Here is a 22,757-nt window from a genome sequence, read left to right as displayed (position 1 = left end):
TGTATATATGTATGTATGAATATGATGACATACGAAATGCATGTGATTGTTCTATGAGGAATATGCCCCAATCTAGAAAGGCCAATGGCAGAGTACGATAAAAACAACACCAAAATACAAAGCATTTTCTTTTATTTGTTACAGTGACATATCATCTGATACATAAAATATGCTACAGCGAAGAGGTGTACACGTCCCTTAAAAATACATGTAATAATACAGGGGAAGGGGGGCAGCTTTCTAAATGACATTGTGCAAATTATCATACAAACTAAATACAGACATTGCATACTATAGCCCACACTGACGAGTGAAATAACTAAATAATTTTTTTAAATATCATTTTTGGGAGTGTCAAGTGCTAAACATTCCAATGAAATAAATAAAAAACACACCGCCTTCAACTAGAAATTTGTTAAGAACCTTCAATGACAATTTTCTTGAAATGTCAGTTAGGCCAGCTCGACAAGTAGAACATTACATATATAAGCCATCTCTTTAACGTATTTATAAATAAAATCCATAAAGGAAACAGACGTATGAAACACAGCCGTAAGGCTGACGGTCCAGTCAGCAAAACATTGTATTTTTTTTGTGCTGGATGTGAATGCCACTTTGTAACCACCATTTGGCTTTACATACTAGTTCTGATGGCAATTTAGTTGAATGGATGTTGAATGGATATGTGATACAGCTGAGTATGTAAGGTGACAAAAAGAGGGAAGAGAAACAAAACAGACACTTCATGACATTTTTTTGCAAAAAAACAAACAAAAAAACCCAATGAGTTAAGCTGTTGACTTAAACCAGATGACATGGCTTCACAGAGTAACAGCCTGCCATTTTCATGCTGGTGTATTAATCTTTTACTGGAAATAAATATTTCTAGGTCATTAATCATAAAAATACCAAAGCACAGTGTGCTTAAAAATGACATGAATGATAATGTTTTAACGATATGTATTGGGCTAGCAGTTGAGGGTGTTGCCATGTATGTGCTCTGGCTGATACTGTGTACCTATCTGATTATTCTGCCTTTAAAAAGAAATGCCTTCAACAGTTTTTATTCTTCACACATATACACATGCTCACTCACTCTTCTCTGTCTCTCTCTCTCTCTCTTACACACACACACACACACACACACACACACACACACACACACACACACACACACACACACACAGAGAGGGGGCGTAAAGTTGTGGTGCATCAGACAGTGTGAAGCTTAAAAACTGAATGAACACGTAACAGACAAAAGATGTTGCTGGCAAGAACAAGCAGCACCAATCCTTAAAAAAAGTGCATTATTACAGACTAAAATTAAAACAACTGCGTCACCACAAATAAGAGTAACTGGCCTCTTCCCTTTTCATAAATATATATATAAAAAAAAAAAACACAATAATAACAACAACAGGAAGAACACATCATTCTTTAACATGATTTTGAAACAGAATAGAAAAAAAAAAAAAAAGAAAAAAAAAAAAAAAAACAAGACTAAGGGTGTGGTCTGGTGCTTCGTGTTGCAGCCCAAAAGAGAAACTGCACCTCGTGTCTATGTATAGTTTAGTGCAAACTGCACCCAGAGAAACATGGCACTCATGAATCTCTCTCAGCCTTATGGAATGAAGAAATGTGAAATAGTCTAAACACATGATGGTCATAGCTTCACTCTCACCTTCAAAGGAGTGCAAAATAAAGAAAAAAAAAATCCAAAAATGTAAGAGCCCTAGGAGAATCCTCCCTCCCACTAAAACTCCAAGAATTCCTTTGCGCACTTTTCCGTGTCTGAGATCCGGATCTCTTCCTCTTCATAGTCGTCAAAGTTGCTTGTGTCGCCTGGCCCTCTGCACTTTGGTATGATGGGCGCCTCTACCTTTAATAGACGAAAGACAATATCTCATCAGAGTCAGTTTAAGGGGAGTCTGACCACTTCCTATTTCTCCCTTTATATAAAAAACACAACTGAAAAACACCAGAGGGTGTCAGTGAGTGGGAATGAATGGGGATGAACTGAGCTAAATGTAAAATAAATAAATAAATAAAAACAAGTTTTTAAGCATTTGAGCAGGACCTTCCTTTAATTCTGGAAAACAGAAGGATGTTTTTCAATTTTTTTGATTTTGTAAAGCAGACAGGCTCTGCAGTAGAGTGCTAGCATTAATGCTACTGAGTGCTGATTGGTTGGCAAGTTAATCAGCCCAATAATCAACTGATGAATAAAGCAGTTTGTGCTCACTGATCTCATGAACGCACATGAGGCATTAGAAAATCTTACAACTGGAGTACAGAAGTGTTCTAACAAAAGTGTTATTTGTTCCAATTTAGAAAATTAGAGCATTCTTCTATATATAAAAAAATAAGCATTTATAAACTACTATAAACTATTTATAAAAGCTCTATAGGAACTCTTTAACAAACTTGCTGACAACCTGACAAACCAAGAAGACAGATCACAAATTCTCTGATCATATGAGTACTGTATTACTGCATGCTGGAAAAACTCCATATGTGAGGGGTGTAACTTCAAAGGGGTGGAGCACAGCTCCAAAACTCTGAGTGCTCTGCTACTGCTTGCTGAAATGTCTGGTGGGTTTTGTGCGAGGCTGGGTTCCAAGTTTCTGTTGGGTCATCATAGAACAAAATGATGTTGCTGATAAATTTTTATTATTTTTTTTTAACCTTAAGTATTAAACACAGACAGATAGAAAAAAAAATCTAACTTATAGAGCAGTTAAACAGGCTAGCTCTGAATTTGGTCCAATGTATATTCTAATGTAATTCCTTCCTCTAAAAATTTCATGGTAACTTTCTAAAAGTCAAGTGAATATCTTTTGTGCCAACATTGAAATGAACTTATACTACCAGCGTTTTTGCTCTTTCATAGTGACAGAACCTAAAGGTGAACAGTGCATATTCACTTTTTTCAGATAAATCTGAAGTGCAGCAAGTTCATTTTTGAAGTCTGAACTGCATTTATTGGGCCAATAAATGTTGGCTCTACTCTCACGTTTTTATATGCAAGTTAACAAAGGGATTGTCAGACCATAACATTTGTTTGGCTTATCATGCCACGACACTACTTACCCAGATGTGTTTTAGCGTTGTTGCAAGGTCACTTAAAGATGAATAAATTCAAATACAACTAATTTTTAAATCCTAAAAACTGCAATTTCAAGGATGATGACGTTATATATTTGCTACACAGAAAATTATCATAAAAGGCCAACATTTCATGGTATTGAGATAAGCAATGGGTTCTCTCAAAAAAAACAAAAAAACAAAAATAAATAAATAAAAAAGGTAGGACATAAAACTTTGCAAAGTGTACAGGGCCCTCTACAGTTAAGCCTGTGTGCAACATTAGTTTTATACTAAAAACAAAGCATTTAAAAGAACACCAACCCATTTGGAATTTAAACAGACCTTTTTAGATATGCACAAGTAACCATATAATTGTTCAAGGTGCTAGTATTCGAATATTACTTGGCTTTTTCGTCACAGGAGGTTGGAGAAAATATACCAATTTAGCGAGAAGTCAGTTTTGTTTTAACAGGACTGTAATTTGTGACAGTTGAGTTAGTATTTGCAATTAAGCACAAATACACAATACATACATATAATATTGAACTTTGCTTTTCTGAAACACGACCTCAACGTAAGCGTGTTGGCAAGAACTTGTTGTTTAGGATGTAACTGAAAAGGCAGAGATAGCACTTCGGCTCATGTGTGGCTTTTTGCCAACAAGGGCAAATACTTCAACTGATGAAGCAGTAAAAATATATTTATTGGACAAACCTATTGTTGGAACACCATCAAAAAGAAGACAATATGTCTCCATTAGCATCCAACACTGCTAGTGCATTCTCATCTGAAGAGGCAGCCTCCCATCCAACAGGAAAACCTACCAAATTCTCCTGGCTGTTTTTAAGTAATCAAGGTCTACCGCCCACCATTAAAATCAAACTTTTTTTGGTTTCTTTTTGTTGAAAAAATTTCTACCCCCTAATAACTGATTATCCACTCATTAACTCTGGGCTAGAATGAAAACTTGCAGCCACATCTGCCCTTTATGGAAAAGATTGTTGATCTCTGGTTTACATCTTAGCTATTTAATTGTGCACAAATTTTCTGAAATTGGTGGAATTCCAGTTGAGCAATTTGGAGGCTTACAAATAGTGACTACAGACCATCTGTCCCTACCCTCTGCCCACCAATGACCACATGTTTTTTGGGTGGTGGAGCATTCGCAGCACAGTATCAACATGGTAGCATGTGTGGAGTTGGTAAGCATATACCAGCCATAGCGGTTTCGCTGTGGTTTTTACAGACATCAGTGTAACTGCTGGGTTGAAAACAGTCTAAGAACCAAAAATATCCAGTTAGCAGTTGTGCACTGCAAAAATCACCACAGCACTATAGTTGGAAATGGTACATTGATCAAGGGTTACATGATGACGGACATAAATTCTGTATGAGCTACGAGTTCTAACACAGTACACAATGTTTAAAAACTCATGCAACACTGCTTTTTTCTTATATATATTATCTGTTACATATACACACACACACACACACACACACACACACACACATACACACATACACACATATATATATATATATATATATATATATATATACATATATATATATATATATATATATATATATATATATATATATATATATATATGGGGTCTTCTACTGGTCTAAGCAGTAGAACCACAACCACAGAAAATGTTCTCTCATCTTCTATCTCTCATATTGTATGTCCATTCCAGTCTACATATGTTGATTGACTTCAGAACACTTTGTAGCAGCATAAGCGTGAGCTCATTTTGTTTGTCCTTTACCTTGGGCATGGTTGTAAAACTAATAAAACCGTGCTGCAGCATTCCCTGCAAAGAACTTACCGTTGTTAATTATAGCTTAATAATACAATATAATAGTAAAAGAAAGCTACAATAATAGAAGCCTACAGACCGATTTCATACAGTAAGTTTTAGCTTTTTTATTATTTTACAAGAAGTGATTTAACCCTTGTGTGGTGTTCATGTTTGGGGGCAGTCGTGGGCTGGAGGGCAGGGAACCAGCCCTGTGACCGGAAGGTCGCTGGTTCGATCCCTTCGGCTGACAGTCCATGACTAAAGTGCCCTTGAGCAAGGCACCTAACCCCCAATTGCTCCCCGGGCGCCGTGGACAGGGCTGCCCACTGCTCCGGGCAAGTGTGCTCACTGCCCCATAGTGTGGCGTGTTCACTAGCGTGCATGTATGTGGGTGTTTCACTGCACGGATGGGTTAAATGCAGAGGTCTAATTTCACAGTGACAAATGGTTGTAAATTTTATTCTATGTTTTTGATACTCAGTCAGTCTGGTGGACCCACCGCATTATTGTTTTTTGTATCAATACAGCCATAACAATTTATGCAAAAATACCAGGTTAAAAAAATTTTTTTAAAAAGTGGTAAACCTATAACACAAACTACCAAACTCTAAACAAAAACAAAGTCTAAAGGTTTCAAAAGCATAAATTCAAGGGTGTTTGCTCTCCCTGCTTTTATTATTTAGATTCTATCAATACGCTAATGTTAGAATTGTGAAAGAATTGCAAACATCACTGAAATTAGTACAATACTGTTAATAAGCATACCTTCTTTTCATAAATGGCAATCCAATCTGTCGTAGCAAACCACTTGTGGTTTTTAATGTCATTGACCCCATTCTTTAGATTGCCAAAGCGTTTTGTGAGGTCAACCTGAAGAAGATTCCTCAGCAGGTCCTTTAGGTCTGAACTGAAGTGAGAGGGGAATCTGACCTGTGGCAAAAAAGACAAAAATATTGAATATCCTTTTAAATTGAACTTCCTTTTAAATATAACCCCATTTCCAAAAAACTTGGGACGGAGGGCAGAATGTAAATAAAAATAAAATGCAATGATGTGCAAATCATCTAAGGCACATTTTTAAATGAAAAATAGTAAAAAGACAACATATTAAATGTCGGTGTCTTCACAGATATGCACGTCACCCATACCAATTGCACTAATGCACCACTATACCATCATCAATACTGGCTTTTAAACTGTGCACTGATAACAAGCTGAGTGGTGTCTATCCTGGAGGACACTTTAAAATGTTGATTTGTCGGACCACAGTACGCTTTTCCCCTTCCCCTCAATCCTTTTTAAACGAGCTTTCACACTACTATACCAGGCTTTTTTTTTTGCCCCTATATAAACTTTTTTGGAACATGTTGCTGGCATCAAATTAAAAAATGGGCAAATATTAAAAAAAAAAAAAAAAACCCACAATTTCTCAGTTTCAACATCTGAAATATTGTCTTTGCACTATTTTCAATAAAATGTAGTGTTTAAATGATTTGCACACATTTTGTTTTTAATTTACATTTTGCACAGCGTCCCAACTTTTTTGGATATGGGGCTGTAATTTAATTTCATATCCTGTCAGTTATTTTGAGAAGAAGAAGAAGAAGAAGAAGAAGAAAAAAAAAAAAAAAAAACAGTTCCTGAAATGTTATCTGCTAGATCATTTGAAGCATGCAAGACAACTATTTACCTTGCCAGATACAATTTTCTCATAAATCTGGATGGGCTGGTCAGCAAAAAAGGGTGGGTAGCCAGCTGCCATTTCATAGATAAGAACACCAAGAGCCCACCAATCAACTGCCTTATTGTAGCCCTACAAACAAACAAAGCATAATAATATCCATTATATAACATACAGCTGAAAGAATTACGGATATAAAAACGTGGATCACAGGGATGGGTTATTTACTCAACCTTGCTAAGGATAATCTCTGGAGCCAGGTACTCTGGTGTCCCACACAACGTCCAGGTTCTGCCTTTTACTCTTTTTGCAAAGCCAAAATCTGTGACCTAATACAAATACAGAAAAAGTCTGCTTAGATATTGTACACACCTACATATCCCCATTTGTCCTAGGGGTCTGTTTGTGGGCCTACTCTTTAATTCCTCTCTTTCTTATAACCAGATAACTCTCACATTGGTTTCATGGCAGTTACCAAATAATTAATATTAGTTACTGAATAATATATGTTAAGATTTAAACTAGATGATGAGCCTAGGATTCAAAGGGTGAGGAAAATCTTTAGGATAAAAATGCAGAAAATTCAGAGTGAGCATTTATACAGAGTGTAAATACTGCTGGAAACAAATTTTATACCTGAATGTATCCATGCTGATCAATGAGAAGATTCTCAGGCTTCAAGTCTCTGTAGATGAGGTCTAGAGAGTGGAGGTACTCAAACGTGAGTACAATCTGAGCTGCGTAGAACCTTGCATGGTGCTCGCTTTGGGTAGAAATATTTGGAACATAAATTAATATGCTATAAACATAAGCGAAGACCAAGCAGACCAGTATATATATATATATATATATATATATATATATATATATATATATATATATATATATATATATATATAAAATAATAATAATAAATACTACTTGTTCACCTGAATCTTCCAATTCGTCTAAGGTGTGAGAACATCTCTCCACCGGGGACATACTCCATAACCATATACAGGTTTGAGTTGTCCTATAATGCCAGAATGTACACGTTAAATTAACTCAAAGATATCGTAAACTACAAAGATATTAGCACAAATACATACATTGTTAATGCATTAACCCTCAACCTTCATCCTTTAGAAACTACACCAAACACACACACACACACACACACACACACACACACACACACACACACACACACAAAATATCCTTGGAGGACAAATGCTAATCTCTATGGAGAGATGCCACTCACCCTACTGTAACAACAGTAACTGCCCATCAGTAACGTACCTTGAAAGCATATTCCAATCTGACAAGGAAAGGGAAAGATACCGCCTGCAATATTCTCTTCTCATTTAATGTGTGTTCTATTTGTTTCAGCTTCACCACCTTTAAAATAAGCAAGTACAAAAAAAAAACATTTAACTCACTTCATTATCTTTTCATTCACATTATTTAATAGAATACTTTGACAATTTAAGGTTTTATTGAAAAGCAGTGGTTTGAACAGGATACATTTAAAGTGCTTTCATTGCATTTTAAAGTGTTTTCCGATTTCTGCAAAATCAAATGGTTAAGGTGTCAACAAAGTCATTCAGAGTGATTTAATGTGAAATGTTCCATTGCAAAGTAACTTTTGATTGCAAAGTCACAACGATCTGCAGTGCTGGTGATTGGAACTAGACATCAGGGGCATTTATTGCCTGTAAAAGCTAACGTACAGAAAGTCATTGCATTAAAAGATATGAATAATCTGCTTCATGTCTGAAAATCTGACCTACAACGTTCATGGTGGGGAAGTACATGCAGGGCATTGCTGGTATAACAGTCCCAAAAGAAAACATACTTTTTCAGATTTATAAACGTTTTACTATTATAAACATTACATAAAAACTCATAAGACACATTCAGGTTCACTGGTCATTTTGGATAGCACATAACTAAGCAATAAAACAGAAGAGGGAATGTGTTATGACATAACATTACGGCTGTGATCTGGTTGCACACACAAGCCAAAGGTAAGTACTGTAGATCATCACAGCCATGACGTTGTTTGCGATAAAAGTTTATGGATTTTATGGAACTTTTTCAGAAAAGTAAAAAAAAAAAAAAAAATAAAGCACAGAAGCCCTGACCATTGGGTCAAATGAGGTTTAATATTACAATAAATAAATAAATAAATAACTGTAGCAATTTGCTTTACAGATAGAGCCATAAAGCTCTTATAATATCACATTCAATTCAGCTTTCAATATCACATTCAATTCAGCTTTTACTTGCCAGATTAACCTGGACGTCATTTTGTTTCAGACAGTCTGCAAATTATTTCACAGCCCGTCTTGTTTGCTGAAATTTATTCTGTTTTTTGGGAATTCCAGTTTGTTTGAGTGTTGCCTGATCATAGCTGCCGGCTGAAAAGATTCAAAGAAGGCCTGCAGTCATACTTTTCTAGGTCCTGTTTACACTCAGCATTAGCATCTGATCATTGTGGTACTTGAATAATCATTCAATCTAATCTAAGACATGGTATGTTTAGACCTGCCCTTTTTTCCAATGTAGCTTCTGCATCCAGATATTAATTAAATCTAATTTCCTCGCCAAATATTTAAAATCTTAAATCAGGCTGTGCGTCGCTGGAGCAGAGTCTATACAGGCTCTGCTGTGTTTAGTGCATTAGAGAACATTTTGCAATCAATTTGGGAGCACTCCAGGCATTTTCAGCTACAGAGAAAGAAAACGTAGCATGTTATGTTTGTTTTGATTAGCGCCCACAAGTGAAGCACAGTTGAAATGCATTAAAATTACAGCAAGGAGCAGTGGGAGACCCACATACTGCAGAAGGCAAAGGGCTCTTTATTGTTTGTAAGTCTACGTTTAAATACATTCCACGTATAAACAGGGCCAATCAGACACACTGAAACAGAAACTAACTGTTATACTAACAACATGGTTAGAATGCTTCTAAACCAAACAGAATATGCCATCAGAGCTAACTGTCAGATCTACCTTATTCTTGCACTCCAGCGAAAGGTAAACAGATCATATTAAATGCTAAAGGAGGCATAACATGATTGAATGTGAAACATGAGAATAAATGAAAATGTAAATCATTTTTATTGTTTGATTGTTCAAATGCTTGTTTTCTGGTGTTTGTAACTGATCGGTCAAGAAACCTGAATCCATGTCCGAGAAACGCTTTAGACAGAGGATTCTATTTATAGCCTAGTTTAATTACTTATGGTAATAAAATCACTTCATTTCAACCTTTAAATTCTGTTTACACTGTCAGGTACAGACAGATATAAAGCAAAGGCACTACATAGCAATGTTTAATGGGCATGTATACCAACAATAACAGCTGAGATTTTCCAAGTAGATTATGAAACCAGGTTTGTAGGTCTTTTGTTTGTGCTTTCTTGAGAGGTTTATGCTAGTGACATTCCTGTTCTTGCTGTACTCTCATTCTCACTTCGCTGCAAACTGCACATTGTGCCAGAAATTCTCAGATATTTAACGTGACAAGTGTTAAGTAAGAAACTTAACAAGTAAGCACATGTTCCTTGACAAAGCTAAAACAGTAATGAATGACACATGAAAAATACTGTAGTGGATATGACGGTTACATTTGCATTATACATCACAACCACTTGCTCCTATCACAACCAGTGAGATCTGAGCAGAGGTACTCCACTAATGATGCATCGATACTTTTTTTTTTTAGACCAAGTATGTTTTTTTTAGTGCTTTGTGATTCCAAATTCGACAGCACAATGAATTAAATACTTATAATGAAATGACTGTTAATGGAAATCAGTGCAATGTAATCTTAATCTTAAAACAGACACAACTTCTAATGATATGTAACTTTTGTACTCACACGCCACTGAATTTAACTGTAATAACTCAAAGGCATCTAACATGTTTAGGCTATGCAAGGATATTTTTGTTGTGGTAAAGCACAATCCCAGACCCAGATTAAGCCTACGCCTAAATTAACTAAGATTTTTTTAAATGGTGAATTACCATGGGCATTGCAGTTTAGTCCAAGACTAGCCTTAATCCATGTCCGTTATGTGTTTTTGGTACACACAAAAAAAAAAAACATTGAAAAACTTTACACAAAGTGACTCAAATATCGAATATATCATATTTTAATGAGTTCCTCATTTCCGTCAACTATCATATATAACAATCTAATTGCAATGTGGCAAAGATGACAAACATTCTAATATCAGCTTTCCACCTTCTGCCAATTTTCACAACATGAACAGAGTGAATACTTTTCGGAGGCTATGTTCAAACCATACCTGGTCTTGTGTACTGAGTGTTACAAACACAAACTGATGGGGAACAAAGTGTAGGTGTATTCTTTGAGGTTTTGCACTGAACATGGAAAGTTTCCATTTCCGTTACAAGCAGACATAGACACTATTCACTTGGTTACAACAAAGTCTACTGGTCAAGCACCCCTGCTTGTGTACTCACTTTTTGCTTGTCCAAGATCTTCATAGCATAGTATTGCTCTGTTCCTTTATGTTTCACTAACATAACTCTTCCAAAAGAGCCTGTACCAAGAGTTTTCAGTCTCTCAAAGTCATCAAGGCATGTTGTGCTCTGCAGATACCAAAGAAAACAGCAGTGAAGTGCTTAAAATGGGAAGGAGATATATAAGTAAAAAGAGAAAAAGAAAAAGAAAAATAGAAAAAGAAAATGATTTTCTGTTTTTACCTGTGGAGGACACTCCCATTTCCTTAAGAAATCCTCTTTGGCTTTGGCTAAAAATTCTTTCACTACAGGGAACATATTAAAAAGAAACATTAGCAAAGATGATCTGGCCATGTTGTGAATTTATGAAGCATGCACTATTTTAAGGCTACAGTAGCAAAATGTACTAAAACACACAAAACTAAACAGCGAGGTACATGGGCCTCTAAGAGCAGCAGCAAAAAAAAAATAAAATAAATAATAATTAAAATAAATAAATAAATAAATAAATAATTTATATATATATATATATATATATATATATATATATATATATATATATATATATATATATATATATATAAATAAATAAAAGACTGTATGCAATACTGTGCAAACGTTGGAGAATCAGCTTTCATTTATTCAATTTACAGCCATGAAATACATGTTATTCATTTGTCAGCAGCAAGAAAAGAAAACTGCATAGATGCCTCAACAACTAAACATAATATCAGATTTTTCAGTATTTACTGTGTCCACTCTTTATCTTTATTACAAGAGTCTTGCTTTCAGTTTTTCAAAGAGATCTGCAGGGATATTTTTCCACACCAGTTGGTTGCATTTTCTTATTCTGATTTTCTGATTCTTATAATTCAAGTAACCCCCCCCCCACTCTGGGGTGGTCAGTCCATTGTTCTGACAACACCGGCTGTTTCTTTGTTTAGTCTGCAAAAGTTCATCGGTTTTTGTCTATATCCTTTTCTCAGTGAGGGCTTCTTAACAACTACACATAATGTCAGACTCACAGCACCGGGCTGTGCTGAGCTCTCACAGTGGAAGGATGGACAGAAACACCTGTGGATTTTTCCTGATCTCAAGCAGGAGTGGAGCTTAATTTTCTCCTCTCTCTTAAAGATGAAACTTTAGGTGCTGTTTATCTGCTGATCTACTAGGTTGTAGATTATGCTATTTAAATATCCTCTGAAAAAAGTGTCTTGTGTTTAAAAGGTTTTTTGACTGGAAATTAAACAAATGAAATGCTACCTTTGACTTTTGCACAGTACTGTATATAACATTACAAAAAAAAATTCTGAATACTGAAATACAGAAAAAGTAAAACCAAGGCACTTTAACAAGGGATGCATTATGCAATGGAAGGTCTGTGCTATACATGCAAACTCAATGCAGGCACAAACCACAATACAAGCAGAGCTGTTCTAGACATCAAACATGAGAGCCCACTGTCAAAGAGACTGCAAAAGACAAGACTGAAACTTCACTGGAAACCGAAAGAAATTCTCAAGTAAGTAAGCTAATTAAAAAGCATGGGAACTTTTGCGCTTATGAGCTTTAGGGTATTATTAAAAGAGTTTTCCACTGCTGCATAAGGAGGAATAACTGATTTTGTTTAAAAAGAAAAGAGGGGGGGGGCTGCCGGAGCCTATCCCAGCAGTCATCGGGCAGAAGGCAGGATACAACCTGGACAGGTCGCCAGTCCATCGCAGGGCAGACAGGCAGACAAAGACAGTCACCCACACCCAGGGGCAGTTTAACATGTCCAATTGGCCTGACTGCATATCTTTGGACTGTGGGAGGAAACCGGAGAACCCGGAGGAAGCCCACACAGACACAGGGAGAACATGCAAACTCCACACAGAGAGGACCCCGGTCACCCAGCCGGGGAATCGAACCCAGGCCCTCCTCGCTGTGAGGCGACAGCGCTACCCACCACGCCGCCTGTGCCATTACAGCACTGGTGATATTTAAGTTTGTATTAATCCTACAGTTTTTCTTATAACATTTGTGGTTTTAAGCACCAAAAACAAAATTCAAAAAGTCAAAACTCATTTTTACATAAGCATTTTCCAACCTGTCTTTATCCCTTAGAACTAAACAGCTGTAACACTCTATAACTTCAGCATGAATGGGTGGGCCTAACCAACACAGGCTGAATAAATGGATATATATATCTCCGCCTGTTCAGACCATGTTGGTTTATATATATATATATATATATATATATATATATATATATATATATATATATATATATATATATATATATATATATATATATATACACACACACACACAAACACACACAGTATCTCACAGAAGTGAGTACTCCCCTCACATTTCTGCAAATATTTAATTATCTTTTCATACTATATACACTATAGAAATTAAAATTAAACTTCAAATTAAACACACTACTATGCATGTTAACCAGCCATAAACCACATCTCCAAAAAGGAAATGACTGATTATTTATTTGGTTTTGAACTATTTTAAACTGTTCTTTCGAAACAATTTGAAGCGCATGCAAAGGATACACACTTCAGTTAACTACATTTCTGCTATTCATCAATACTGCTATACTGGTAGAGACAAAATCACATAGTACCACTCTGGCACTGACTACTCACAGCAGATTGATAGTGTAATGATTTACTCATTGACGCAGATGTTAGAGAAAGAAAAGCAGACAGAAACTCAACAAGACTTAACAACATGCACTGGAGTCCAGTGCAAGACACATGGCTCTGACCTGGTTCTAACACTTAAAGGAAAGGATATGTGAAAAGTTTTCCTCTAACCCAGTTGTGGTCAATGGGCCAAGAAACATTTGGTCTCTAAATTTGGCTTCTTTCATTTTAAAGTTACAAGAGCTACAAGGCCAAAAGAAGTCAATAGTCACCCAAATCTCTTCTACAAATACATCTTCCAAAATTTACCTCAACCCACTCAAACCTGCATCCAGGTCTTCATTAAGGTCATACAGATTTGTTGGTGTGATGAACGCTGCAGCCATTTTAGACAACAGTGTGCTGAATTCCGACTTCCACTCTGAATCCGATTCCTTTTTGCACATGCACATCATATTTTTAAACATAACCTCAGTTAGAAAATTCAAGATTAACACACACACACACACACACACACACACACACACACACACACACACACACACACACACACACACACACACACACACACACACACACAGAGAAAGAGCAAAAATTGTGATTGGCAGTCAAATTTCAGCACAAAATCTATTTTTAGCTACATGGTGAAGCTAATTATACATTTTTATAGTTTACAATCACACTGTACTCTAAAACACATTGACAAGTGTGTACAACTATACTTAATACCTTTATGCATATTGAGAGAAAGTTTGGAGATGTATTCACTGAAAAGATTTAGGTGACTACTGACTTCTAGTGTTTGTTAGCAATGCTAGCCTATTAGCTCCAAATTAAATGGGAAAAAAAAAAAAAAAAAAAAAAACACAAAACAAAACACACACACACACAAAAAAAAAAAACAACAACATTTGGACACCAAACATGTCTTGGCTTACTGACTACATCTGGGGTAAGTTCGTAAATTGTGTAAATTCTGTGTAAATTCGATTTTTTGCTGACCAATTACTTTTTGTGTCTGCTTTCTGTAATCTTGAAAAAAAAATCGCATTAGTCAAAACACCATAAAAACAAGCCAAACGACACTAGGAATATTTCCACATAATGTGTTGTTTAAGAGTTCATTTTTCAGTAAAAGTATTTATCCCGCTGATGCTGTAGTCTGCATGCAGCAAGTAGACATTTAATTGTTGGCAGTTATCAAAACACACAATCCACAATTATCTGGGAATGGACTAGGCTGTGATTAAAACTTTCACATTCTCTGAGACAGTGGGCATCTTAAGAAACATGAGCATACCAAAAGCTTCTACAGTTCACCAAGGTTTGCAGGAACATTCACCCACGTGGATGAAAAAGAGAAGAGGGGGGAAAAAAAAAAAAGAGTGGAAAGTTCATGTATTTTACAACCAGCATGTCAAGGTTTATAGAGCTCCACAGGATCACAGAGAAAAATGGTTTATAACATTATACTGTCTTAAGGTCTGACAAGGCTTCAGATTGTGCCTATGAGAACCATGTATTGTTAACTCTTCTGAAAATGTTGTCACCTGCAATACGGATATTGCAGAAAGCTGCAATATTCAAATAAGCCTGTAACAAATCAGAAACATTCAGCTATATGGTGTGAGCAATGTGGCCAATCACAGTTTCAATGAGCATTTCTGTGGGAGACATGAAAAGAATTTGAGACATGAAACCAAAAGACATGAAAAGCATTTGGTCAAAATAATGAGGGTCAATTTCCTCAATTGTGTTTTAATATCTTGCAAGGCGTTCGGAATTTATGCAGCAATAGTATGAAGCAACGTAGCAACAATATGTAGCAATATGTAGAACAATATGCAGCAGCAACCACAATATGCTATTTCCATATTTTGGTGCCTTACAACCAACAGCTTGACCTGATCAAGATACTTTTTTCAGTCTCTTAAATGCTTGCTCTATAACAAACAAGAAACTCCTTTACTGATAACTGTAAGTATAACGGTCGGTGACCACACCAGAAGGAAATACGAGTCTTCCTGCCCATGAGCAGATACCACAGCACTAACCACACATGTGCTAGAGCCAAAGACCAACTTCTACAGAAATACGCATTACAACTAACTCCAAGTCCTTGAATTTTTCAGCTTTCTTATGTAATAGCTTGATAACGGACGAAAAACAGACAAAAAAAAAACAAACCTATAAGGTGCATGAACAGTAGAACAGGCAGAAACAAGAGAAACAAGAAAATATATTAATATGCATCACAAACCCGATTTGAACAAGCCATTAAAATTATTTTTTGTAAATGAATGTCCAGATTAGCTTTGTTTTACCTTCAAGTGTTTGCAATTTAACCCACTGTACAAATCGGACTGATTAAAATAATATGCAAAGACGATGGTTAATAAGACATCAACTAAACAGAGAAAAGAATGAACCAAGACAACTCATTAGAAGCACAACTTTGAAAGCAAAAACCCCTGAACTTCATTCGTTTCCCTTTCCACTGCACAGTCGAACCTTAGTTTTAGTAAGGAAGTAGCCGTTCTGAGGCAACCTCACCTTCACTTAAGCTGAAATACATAGGAATCTGATTTATTACCTCCTTAGAATCTAATATCAGTTATTAAATACAGCAGTAGAACTATTCCACGGCTTATCATCACACTAATGGTCAAATCACACACACATCAACCTGCCAAGTGACCAAGTCACTTACTTGTTCCGTCCCAAATGATGGTGTACTCTGAGATGTGTGGCCCATCACTCTCTTGAGATTTTTCTTGGTTTCCCTTGCGATACTTGTAAAAAAAACGACTAGCCAAAGTATCCAACCTTTGGAGAGTGCCCATAGACTGGCTTTGATCCCTTCCCTGAGCCATTGGCTGATAGGTTTTAGCACCAAGCTGCGCTACAGCCAACTGGTAAACACAATTTGCTTCAGCTATAGGTTTCGAGGTCCTGATGAATGATAGACACTTCCTGTTTGTGATGCTTGCCTTCGCTTAGCGCACTACTGCTTTGTCTCACCGCATACAGAGCTAGTTACACTTCCTGTTAAAGACAACCAGCTTAATAGCTGCACAGTAACTGTGGGACAGCTGCTCTATATGATGTTTTTCTTGTGAATCTTTAAACTCAACCAGTCAATCTATCAAGCCAACCACTGGAAAACACAACAAAAATAAGCTGGACAACTAGGTTCTAGAAAAGGACAGCTTAACCTATTTGTTGCAGGCAATTGTATTTTGGCCAAAACCTCAAATGCTCAGCTGACACTGGGGACAGAGAAGTCAATAAACCAAAATTAGCACTGGGGGGAAAAAGAGAGCAAAAGTTTCAAGCAGACTAACATTACATGTACTAGACAGACGATGCCTCTCACTACTAGAAGCTTTCACTATTTTTTTTTAAAGATTGTTTTAAATCACCTGACATGAGGTTTTAACACTACAAAGATCTCTTACAATAAGAACTTACTATGACAAACACCAATTTAGAAATGATAGTGATACCAAAACAATCTTTTGGGAATTGATTTACAGTAATATTCACTGAACGCAAAGGGAAATGTACACCTGTAATAGCCAAAATCTGTATTTTAAACAGTAAGAATGCTGATCTAGGATCAGTTTGTGCCCTTTAACATTGCCCAGAATATGGTCCAATAAGGCCTGATCTTAGATCAGTGTTTTCCCTCTTAGATGCTTAATATATATGGGCCCACAAGTCGTTTAACTTTCAATAATTTTACAAATACAGCTTGGGTTTAGAGTTCTAATCATGCTAAATGGTCCATTCATCTAAAATAGCAATCAAATTAATCTAAGTAGCAATCTGTAATCCCACTATTTTGACAGTTAACTGATCAATGTATTACATTGCTACTGAAAAGGTACTGAGACATAACTATTACCAAAACGTTTATCGACCTCATGCTAATTCTGAAGTCTGAGGTGGCGATTTATTTAATTATTTTTTTAATTGAATCTACTAAAGGATATGTAGTCTGTATGCTGTGTTCATTGTATTGTAGCATAAGGTCATTCTAGAGAAGGCCACTGTTAGATATGAGAAAAGATCATTTGATGCTAATAAAATTTCCTGTGTGAAAGACAATCTCAGCTTTTAGTGAAAACCACCTGTCACGTTTGATGAGACCGATAAAATATTTCAGTAATATGGAAATGACACCGCTTTCATGCAGACCACAATTTTATTTAGAGTTTTAGTGTTAAATTAGATTAGACCTTAACATTGCAGTATCAAAGAATGTTAAAAAGCGTTATTTTAAAGAATTAATCGCAGCTGATTTTGCTGACATTTCGCTAAAATACCAGAACTCTAGCTCCACTGTTCCAGTGCATAATATGGTAAAATAGAAATACTACTTTAGTCAAGCTCTACACATAATAGCGTCTTGACCAATTTGAGACCAATATGCAACCTGCATTTCTTACGCAAAATAATAGAAAATGTTCAAATGTGCTAAAGTAATTAACATCTTTCTCCTCACTAATAAACTTTTGGAAAACTTTTAGTCAGGCTGTAGTTTGTGACCTCAGAGTCAATACTGCTGGGAACTACTATTTCTGATACTGCTTGATTGTTCTGCTGCTTTTCACACTGTAGACCACACAATATTAATACATAGACTTAAAAATGGGCTGGACTGTGAGGAAATGTTCTTAAGTGAATTAGTCTTATTTTACTGGTAGAAAGCACTTGGTTGCTATAAATGACCATATTTCCAAAAAAAAAAAAATGACATGCCTTATGAAGTTCACAAGGGTCTATTCTTGGACTATTCTTGAAATGCTATTAATTTATAATACATTTTGAATATTATTACTATAATTGTTTTTATTATTACTACTATTATAATTACTATTACCACTTTTTTATGATACTACCTTTTAAATGTCATTTTCTCTTACTTTTGTTTACGTGATGTTATTTAAATGAACACCTTTTTTCTATTTTATCTTTTAATCCCCTGTGAAAGACTTGCATTGACGTATGAACGATGCTAGGCAAATAAAGCTTATTACTATTACTATTATTATTCTCTTCATTATTAGAATACTGGTCTTGTACACAGAGGGAAAATGTTGTATGGAAAGATGAAATAAATGTACAAATACATTTGCACTTTCACTAAACTGACAGTTTAAAGTCGTTTTCTGCATTCACTGTCTCGTTCAAGTTGTGTCCCACGTATTATTCGACAAAAAATTCAGCTTCTTTAGAAGGTGACAGAATGAATGAAAGATGAATGATGAACACTCACTCTGCCTGGCTAGCAAACACTTCATTAATCTATATGTGGTCGAACAGTTCATATCTGATCTTAGCTGGAGCAACTGTCCCTGCAGAAATACACTAAACAAGCAAAATAAAACCACATTTAAAATAGTCTTATTAAACATTTCCCTAGCAAACCACTGAACGGCACGATGTCATCCGCAACGCGTAACGTTAACACAGCTAACCCTGCTCAGCTAGTTTCGTCGACAGCCAGAAGGCTAACGTTACCGTTACCACACCTGACAGAGTGCTGTGTTTAGCTGGTTTAGCTGCGCGGTGCTAGCTAGCGTTAACCTATTGATGTCCTCCACTTCAACCACAAGACGATACAACGGGAGGTATATAAGCTATGGTTAGCTAGCTGGCTGGCTAAACCTAGCATAGCAAGCTAGCGCTTTTAGTATACTCACCGCTTTCTAATTCGTTGCCTTTCTTGGCCGCGGCGGCGTTTCCCATTGTTAGGAAGACACGGGAAAAAATGTCAGTTTTAAGAACAGGCGGTGGCAAGGCTGATTAGGATTTATGGAGAGGGTCCTTGGTTGGCTGGCTAGCTAGCAAGCGGTGTTCCTCGTCTCCAGTCCAGGCAGGTAGCTAGCTGGCTGGCTAGCTAGCGGGCTTTGTAGCTCGGCTTACAGCTCGCATCAATCGCGCTTCTATTAGCGAGCTAGCGAGCTGTCAGCGGTACACAACACCGTCAAGCTAATCGATTTTACAGCTTTTAATTAGCTACAGTGAGGACACTTCGTGTTGTCTCATAGACGCATTAACATTATCGGTCTTTTCACCAGCCGACAGATGTATCAGTTACTGCTGACATCTATGTCCTGGCATATTACTCTAATCTGAATGTGTCGCTGCCCGGCGCTGACAGACTGAACCCGATTGCTAGCAAAAATAAAAACAAACAAATCCCAACCATCAGCCGGATGTGGCGTTACTGTAGATAAAGGCGTCCTGTTGTAAACGTGGCGCCATGTAGTGGATAAAAAATGAAATTACGAGTTACATCTACTTCTGATAGTACAGTTTATCACCGCGACGATAACCTTACTCCATTTATTCACTTAGCAACACAGAGCAAGCTAGTGACAAACATACAGGGGACCTGAGGCTTCTTACAGGAGCGAGTCTCGATGGTCAGCTGAGGTAAGCTAGGTTGGGTAACTTAACCCCATTCTCAAGTGAAGTGGTGTTAGTTTTGTGAAATAACTGCTCCAGTAAAAGTGTCTTTCCAAAAAACCGCTCGAATTAAGGCAAACAAACAAACAAACAACAAAAACTACAGAGCAACTTACAAATCCACAGTACATCCACCATCTGACACTAGCAGCATGGGAAGTTCATTAGGCAATATTTCTCTTTCCGTGAGCCTCTGTTCTTGAAGGGGAATTCCACCACGTTTTCAAAATTTCTGTATAATTACATGGTTCACAACATGTCGATCCGTTGTCAAGCCATTCAAAGTGCTTTGGTGTGAAATGCTTTGTTCTGGAAAGACTTACAGAGGCAGAATTGTTCACAGTGGGCGTCTTGAAGAGATTAGTGCCTCTAAAAGCTGCCTTATAAAATGTTACATGAAATGCTTATCAAAACATTGGCTTATGTCTGAGATATTGTTTTTTGTTTTACATGAGTTTTGTGATAATGTTTTGGTCTGAAATGTGTTTTAATCAGTTTATCTTAATCCAATCATGGTGGTGGGATACAAGAAGAATGTTCTAAGGTCCCAAAATAGTTCCCAGAGAAAAGTGTTTTTTTTTTTTAGATTGACCATTTTACCATCATCTACATGACATATAAAATATCAGAAGACACATGTAGGTTCGCTGGTGGCTTTGGATACTAAATAAAATGGCTATTGTTATAAAACATATGACAACATGTGTAACATTTTCCTAAATGAATGTATACTTACAGGCAGTATTTCCAATTAATTAAAACTTTCCAATGTGAACTTTCACCATCACCGTTTATTTTTTTTAAAAATCATTTTCTTGTTAAGAGTGTTATTAGAAAACTTAATTATTTTTACAATCATGAAACCATGGTTAGTGTGTCATTTGCATGAAAGGAAGCATCTTTATAAATTCAGTTCAACATGTATTCAACATATATTCAAATTCATGCAACATATTATAGGTATACAGCCAACTAAATGAATAGGAGCGATGGTAATTCATATATCCAGTCATGCTTTCATTCATTCATCCATTCTATATCATTCATTTACACCCTGTCACCACAAAAATTGCAAAAATAAAAATAATATTATTAAAATAAAATAAAAATAAACGTAACGTAGCAATTAATTTGCTCTTGACATTACATATTCGTGCTTGTCTCTCAATCTATTTAAACTCTGCTTTTTACAGTAACACGGCCCGGTTAGTAACGTCAGTTTGTCTATGTTGCTAAGACTTTGCTCTGGAAACTACCACTGGCTATAAGGAAGGCAGTATGTAACTATTTGATGGTGTTGTATTGGAAAAGAGGGAGAAAGAAATATAGGCGCTTTGCATAGCGCTGCGACGACATTGCAATGCTTAAAGCGAAACTGGACATTTTGAACGTTTTTATAGAGGACATGTTCTATGCATGACTGACCGGCGCATACTAACATACAGATCCCCCCATTTTAGTAATGGTTCCGTCCATCGAGGCTTTAACCCCCTCACTGTATACACTTGTGTTGACTACACGGCACTGGACAGGTTCATTTACACCACTGTGGCTGTAATATTGTCAGCTCAAGGCAAATAAAAGGCACCTCTCTCAGAAAAAAACAGCATATTCAGTGAATGAAAGAAAAAGAAAGAAAGAAAACCAGAGAAGGCCGCAGAGAGAGAGAGAGAGAGACTGGAGCAAGTGTTCAGGTAACGTTAACAGCCCCCGACGTTAGCTTCGTTTATCACTGCTCATTCTCTTTCTTGCACTTGCTAGCGAGCTAACTTGCTAGGTCGCTAGCGAGATGACTGTGCGTTAATGAATGGATAATAACACGTGCACAGTGTTTTCTTTATGTAAAAGATATTATTTTGGTGCGTACACATGACTAAAGATGTAAACTGAAGTGCTCAGCATTAAATCGCCCACCAGCCTCTTTCACGCTGCATTGTGGGATAGATGAAGTGAGAAATGAGAGGAGCGAAAGATGCTGAGCGCAAACAGTGAGCAAAGAGCTAACGTTAGCAAGCATACAGGCAGCATTTAAGGCTACATTACATCGTCCTTCACCAGAAAGGACACTAATCATCTTTTCGCAGCTTTACAGACTCTCCGCAGTGTGAATCTGGGCCATAGACAGACACATGAAGCGTTTCTGATCTGAAAGATGGTCTCGACGAGCTGTAAGGTGCATTTAAATGACATACGTAAGCAACATTAATAATAGGACGTTCCATTATCATTGCTCTTGATTACAACAGTCGGCCGTGTTCATTATATGAAGAACAGGCCGTTAACGGTGGAATCTGTGCATCCATATGCTTGCGGCCTGTTTTATCACCGAGGACCTGAAGTAAACCCTTATGTAGGCCTACAGCTGCTGCAGGGATGCTCACTGGGCCCTGAGGGATAACCCTGGTCTCCCTTTAAAGGAGAACTCCACCGATTTCTCAAAGTCATTCAGAGTTGTTTGATGTGAAATTTTCTATTATAGTGAAACTTCATAGTGTCAGAAGTGTTCGTAATGGTGGTCATAGGAACCAGACGTCCGAAGTGTTTTAAAAAGTTATTACATGAAATGATCATGGAGATGCTGCCTGATGT

The 22,757-nt window shown here is 36.7% G+C and overlaps 2 protein-coding genes across 8 annotated transcripts in view; one reads left to right on the top strand and one right to left on the bottom strand.

Moving 5' to 3' along the window:
- Positions 1–115: 115 nt before the first annotated feature.
- prkacba (protein kinase, cAMP-dependent, catalytic, beta a) lies at positions 116–19,911 on the bottom strand. 3 transcript variants are annotated; one of them, XM_017702374.2, is made up of 11 exons: positions 19,400–19,911; positions 14,992–15,000; positions 11,290–11,351; positions 11,047–11,175; positions 7,852–7,950; positions 7,503–7,585; positions 7,210–7,336; positions 6,807–6,902; positions 6,583–6,705; positions 5,658–5,822; positions 116–1,879 (listed from the first exon to the last, which is right to left on the bottom strand). In XM_017702374.2, exons 1-11 carry the CDS (start codon positions 19,443–19,445, stop codon positions 1,754–1,756), a joined length of 1,065 nt encoding a protein of 354 aa, XP_017557863.1. In that variant the 5' UTR covers positions 19,446–19,911; the 3' UTR covers positions 116–1,753. The 3 variants fall into 3 exon arrangements, with proteins under 3 accessions (XP_017557863.1, XP_017557864.1, XP_017557862.1); XM_017702375.2 differs by lacking the exon at positions 14,992–15,000; XM_017702373.2 differs by lacking the exons at positions 14,992–15,000; positions 19,400–19,911 and adding an exon at positions 16,402–16,665.
- Positions 19,912–21,672: 1,761 nt separating this feature from the next.
- ttll7 (tubulin tyrosine ligase-like family, member 7) overlaps positions 21,673–22,757 on the top strand; it is a 101,912-nt gene continuing 100,827 nt past the window's right edge. For 4 of the 5 annotated variants that reach the window (XM_017702372.2, XM_037545515.1, XM_017702371.2 and 1 more), the window contains exon 1: positions 21,673–21,862. The gene's annotated coding sequence lies outside the window, so the exon portion shown is untranslated. Of the gene's footprint in view, positions 21,863–22,320; positions 22,342–22,757 lie in introns of those variants that run through there. The other variant, XM_037545513.1, reaches the window with a different exon arrangement.

The sequence above is a fragment of the Pygocentrus nattereri genome, chromosome 15 (assembly GCF_015220715.1).
Source record: "Pygocentrus nattereri isolate fPygNat1 chromosome 15, fPygNat1.pri, whole genome shotgun sequence".
NCBI classification, from domain to species: domain Eukaryota; kingdom Metazoa; phylum Chordata; class Actinopteri; order Characiformes; family Serrasalmidae; genus Pygocentrus; species Pygocentrus nattereri.
Note: the sequence above shows the minus strand (reverse complement) of the source record. Positions and strands in the feature narration are given on the sequence as shown.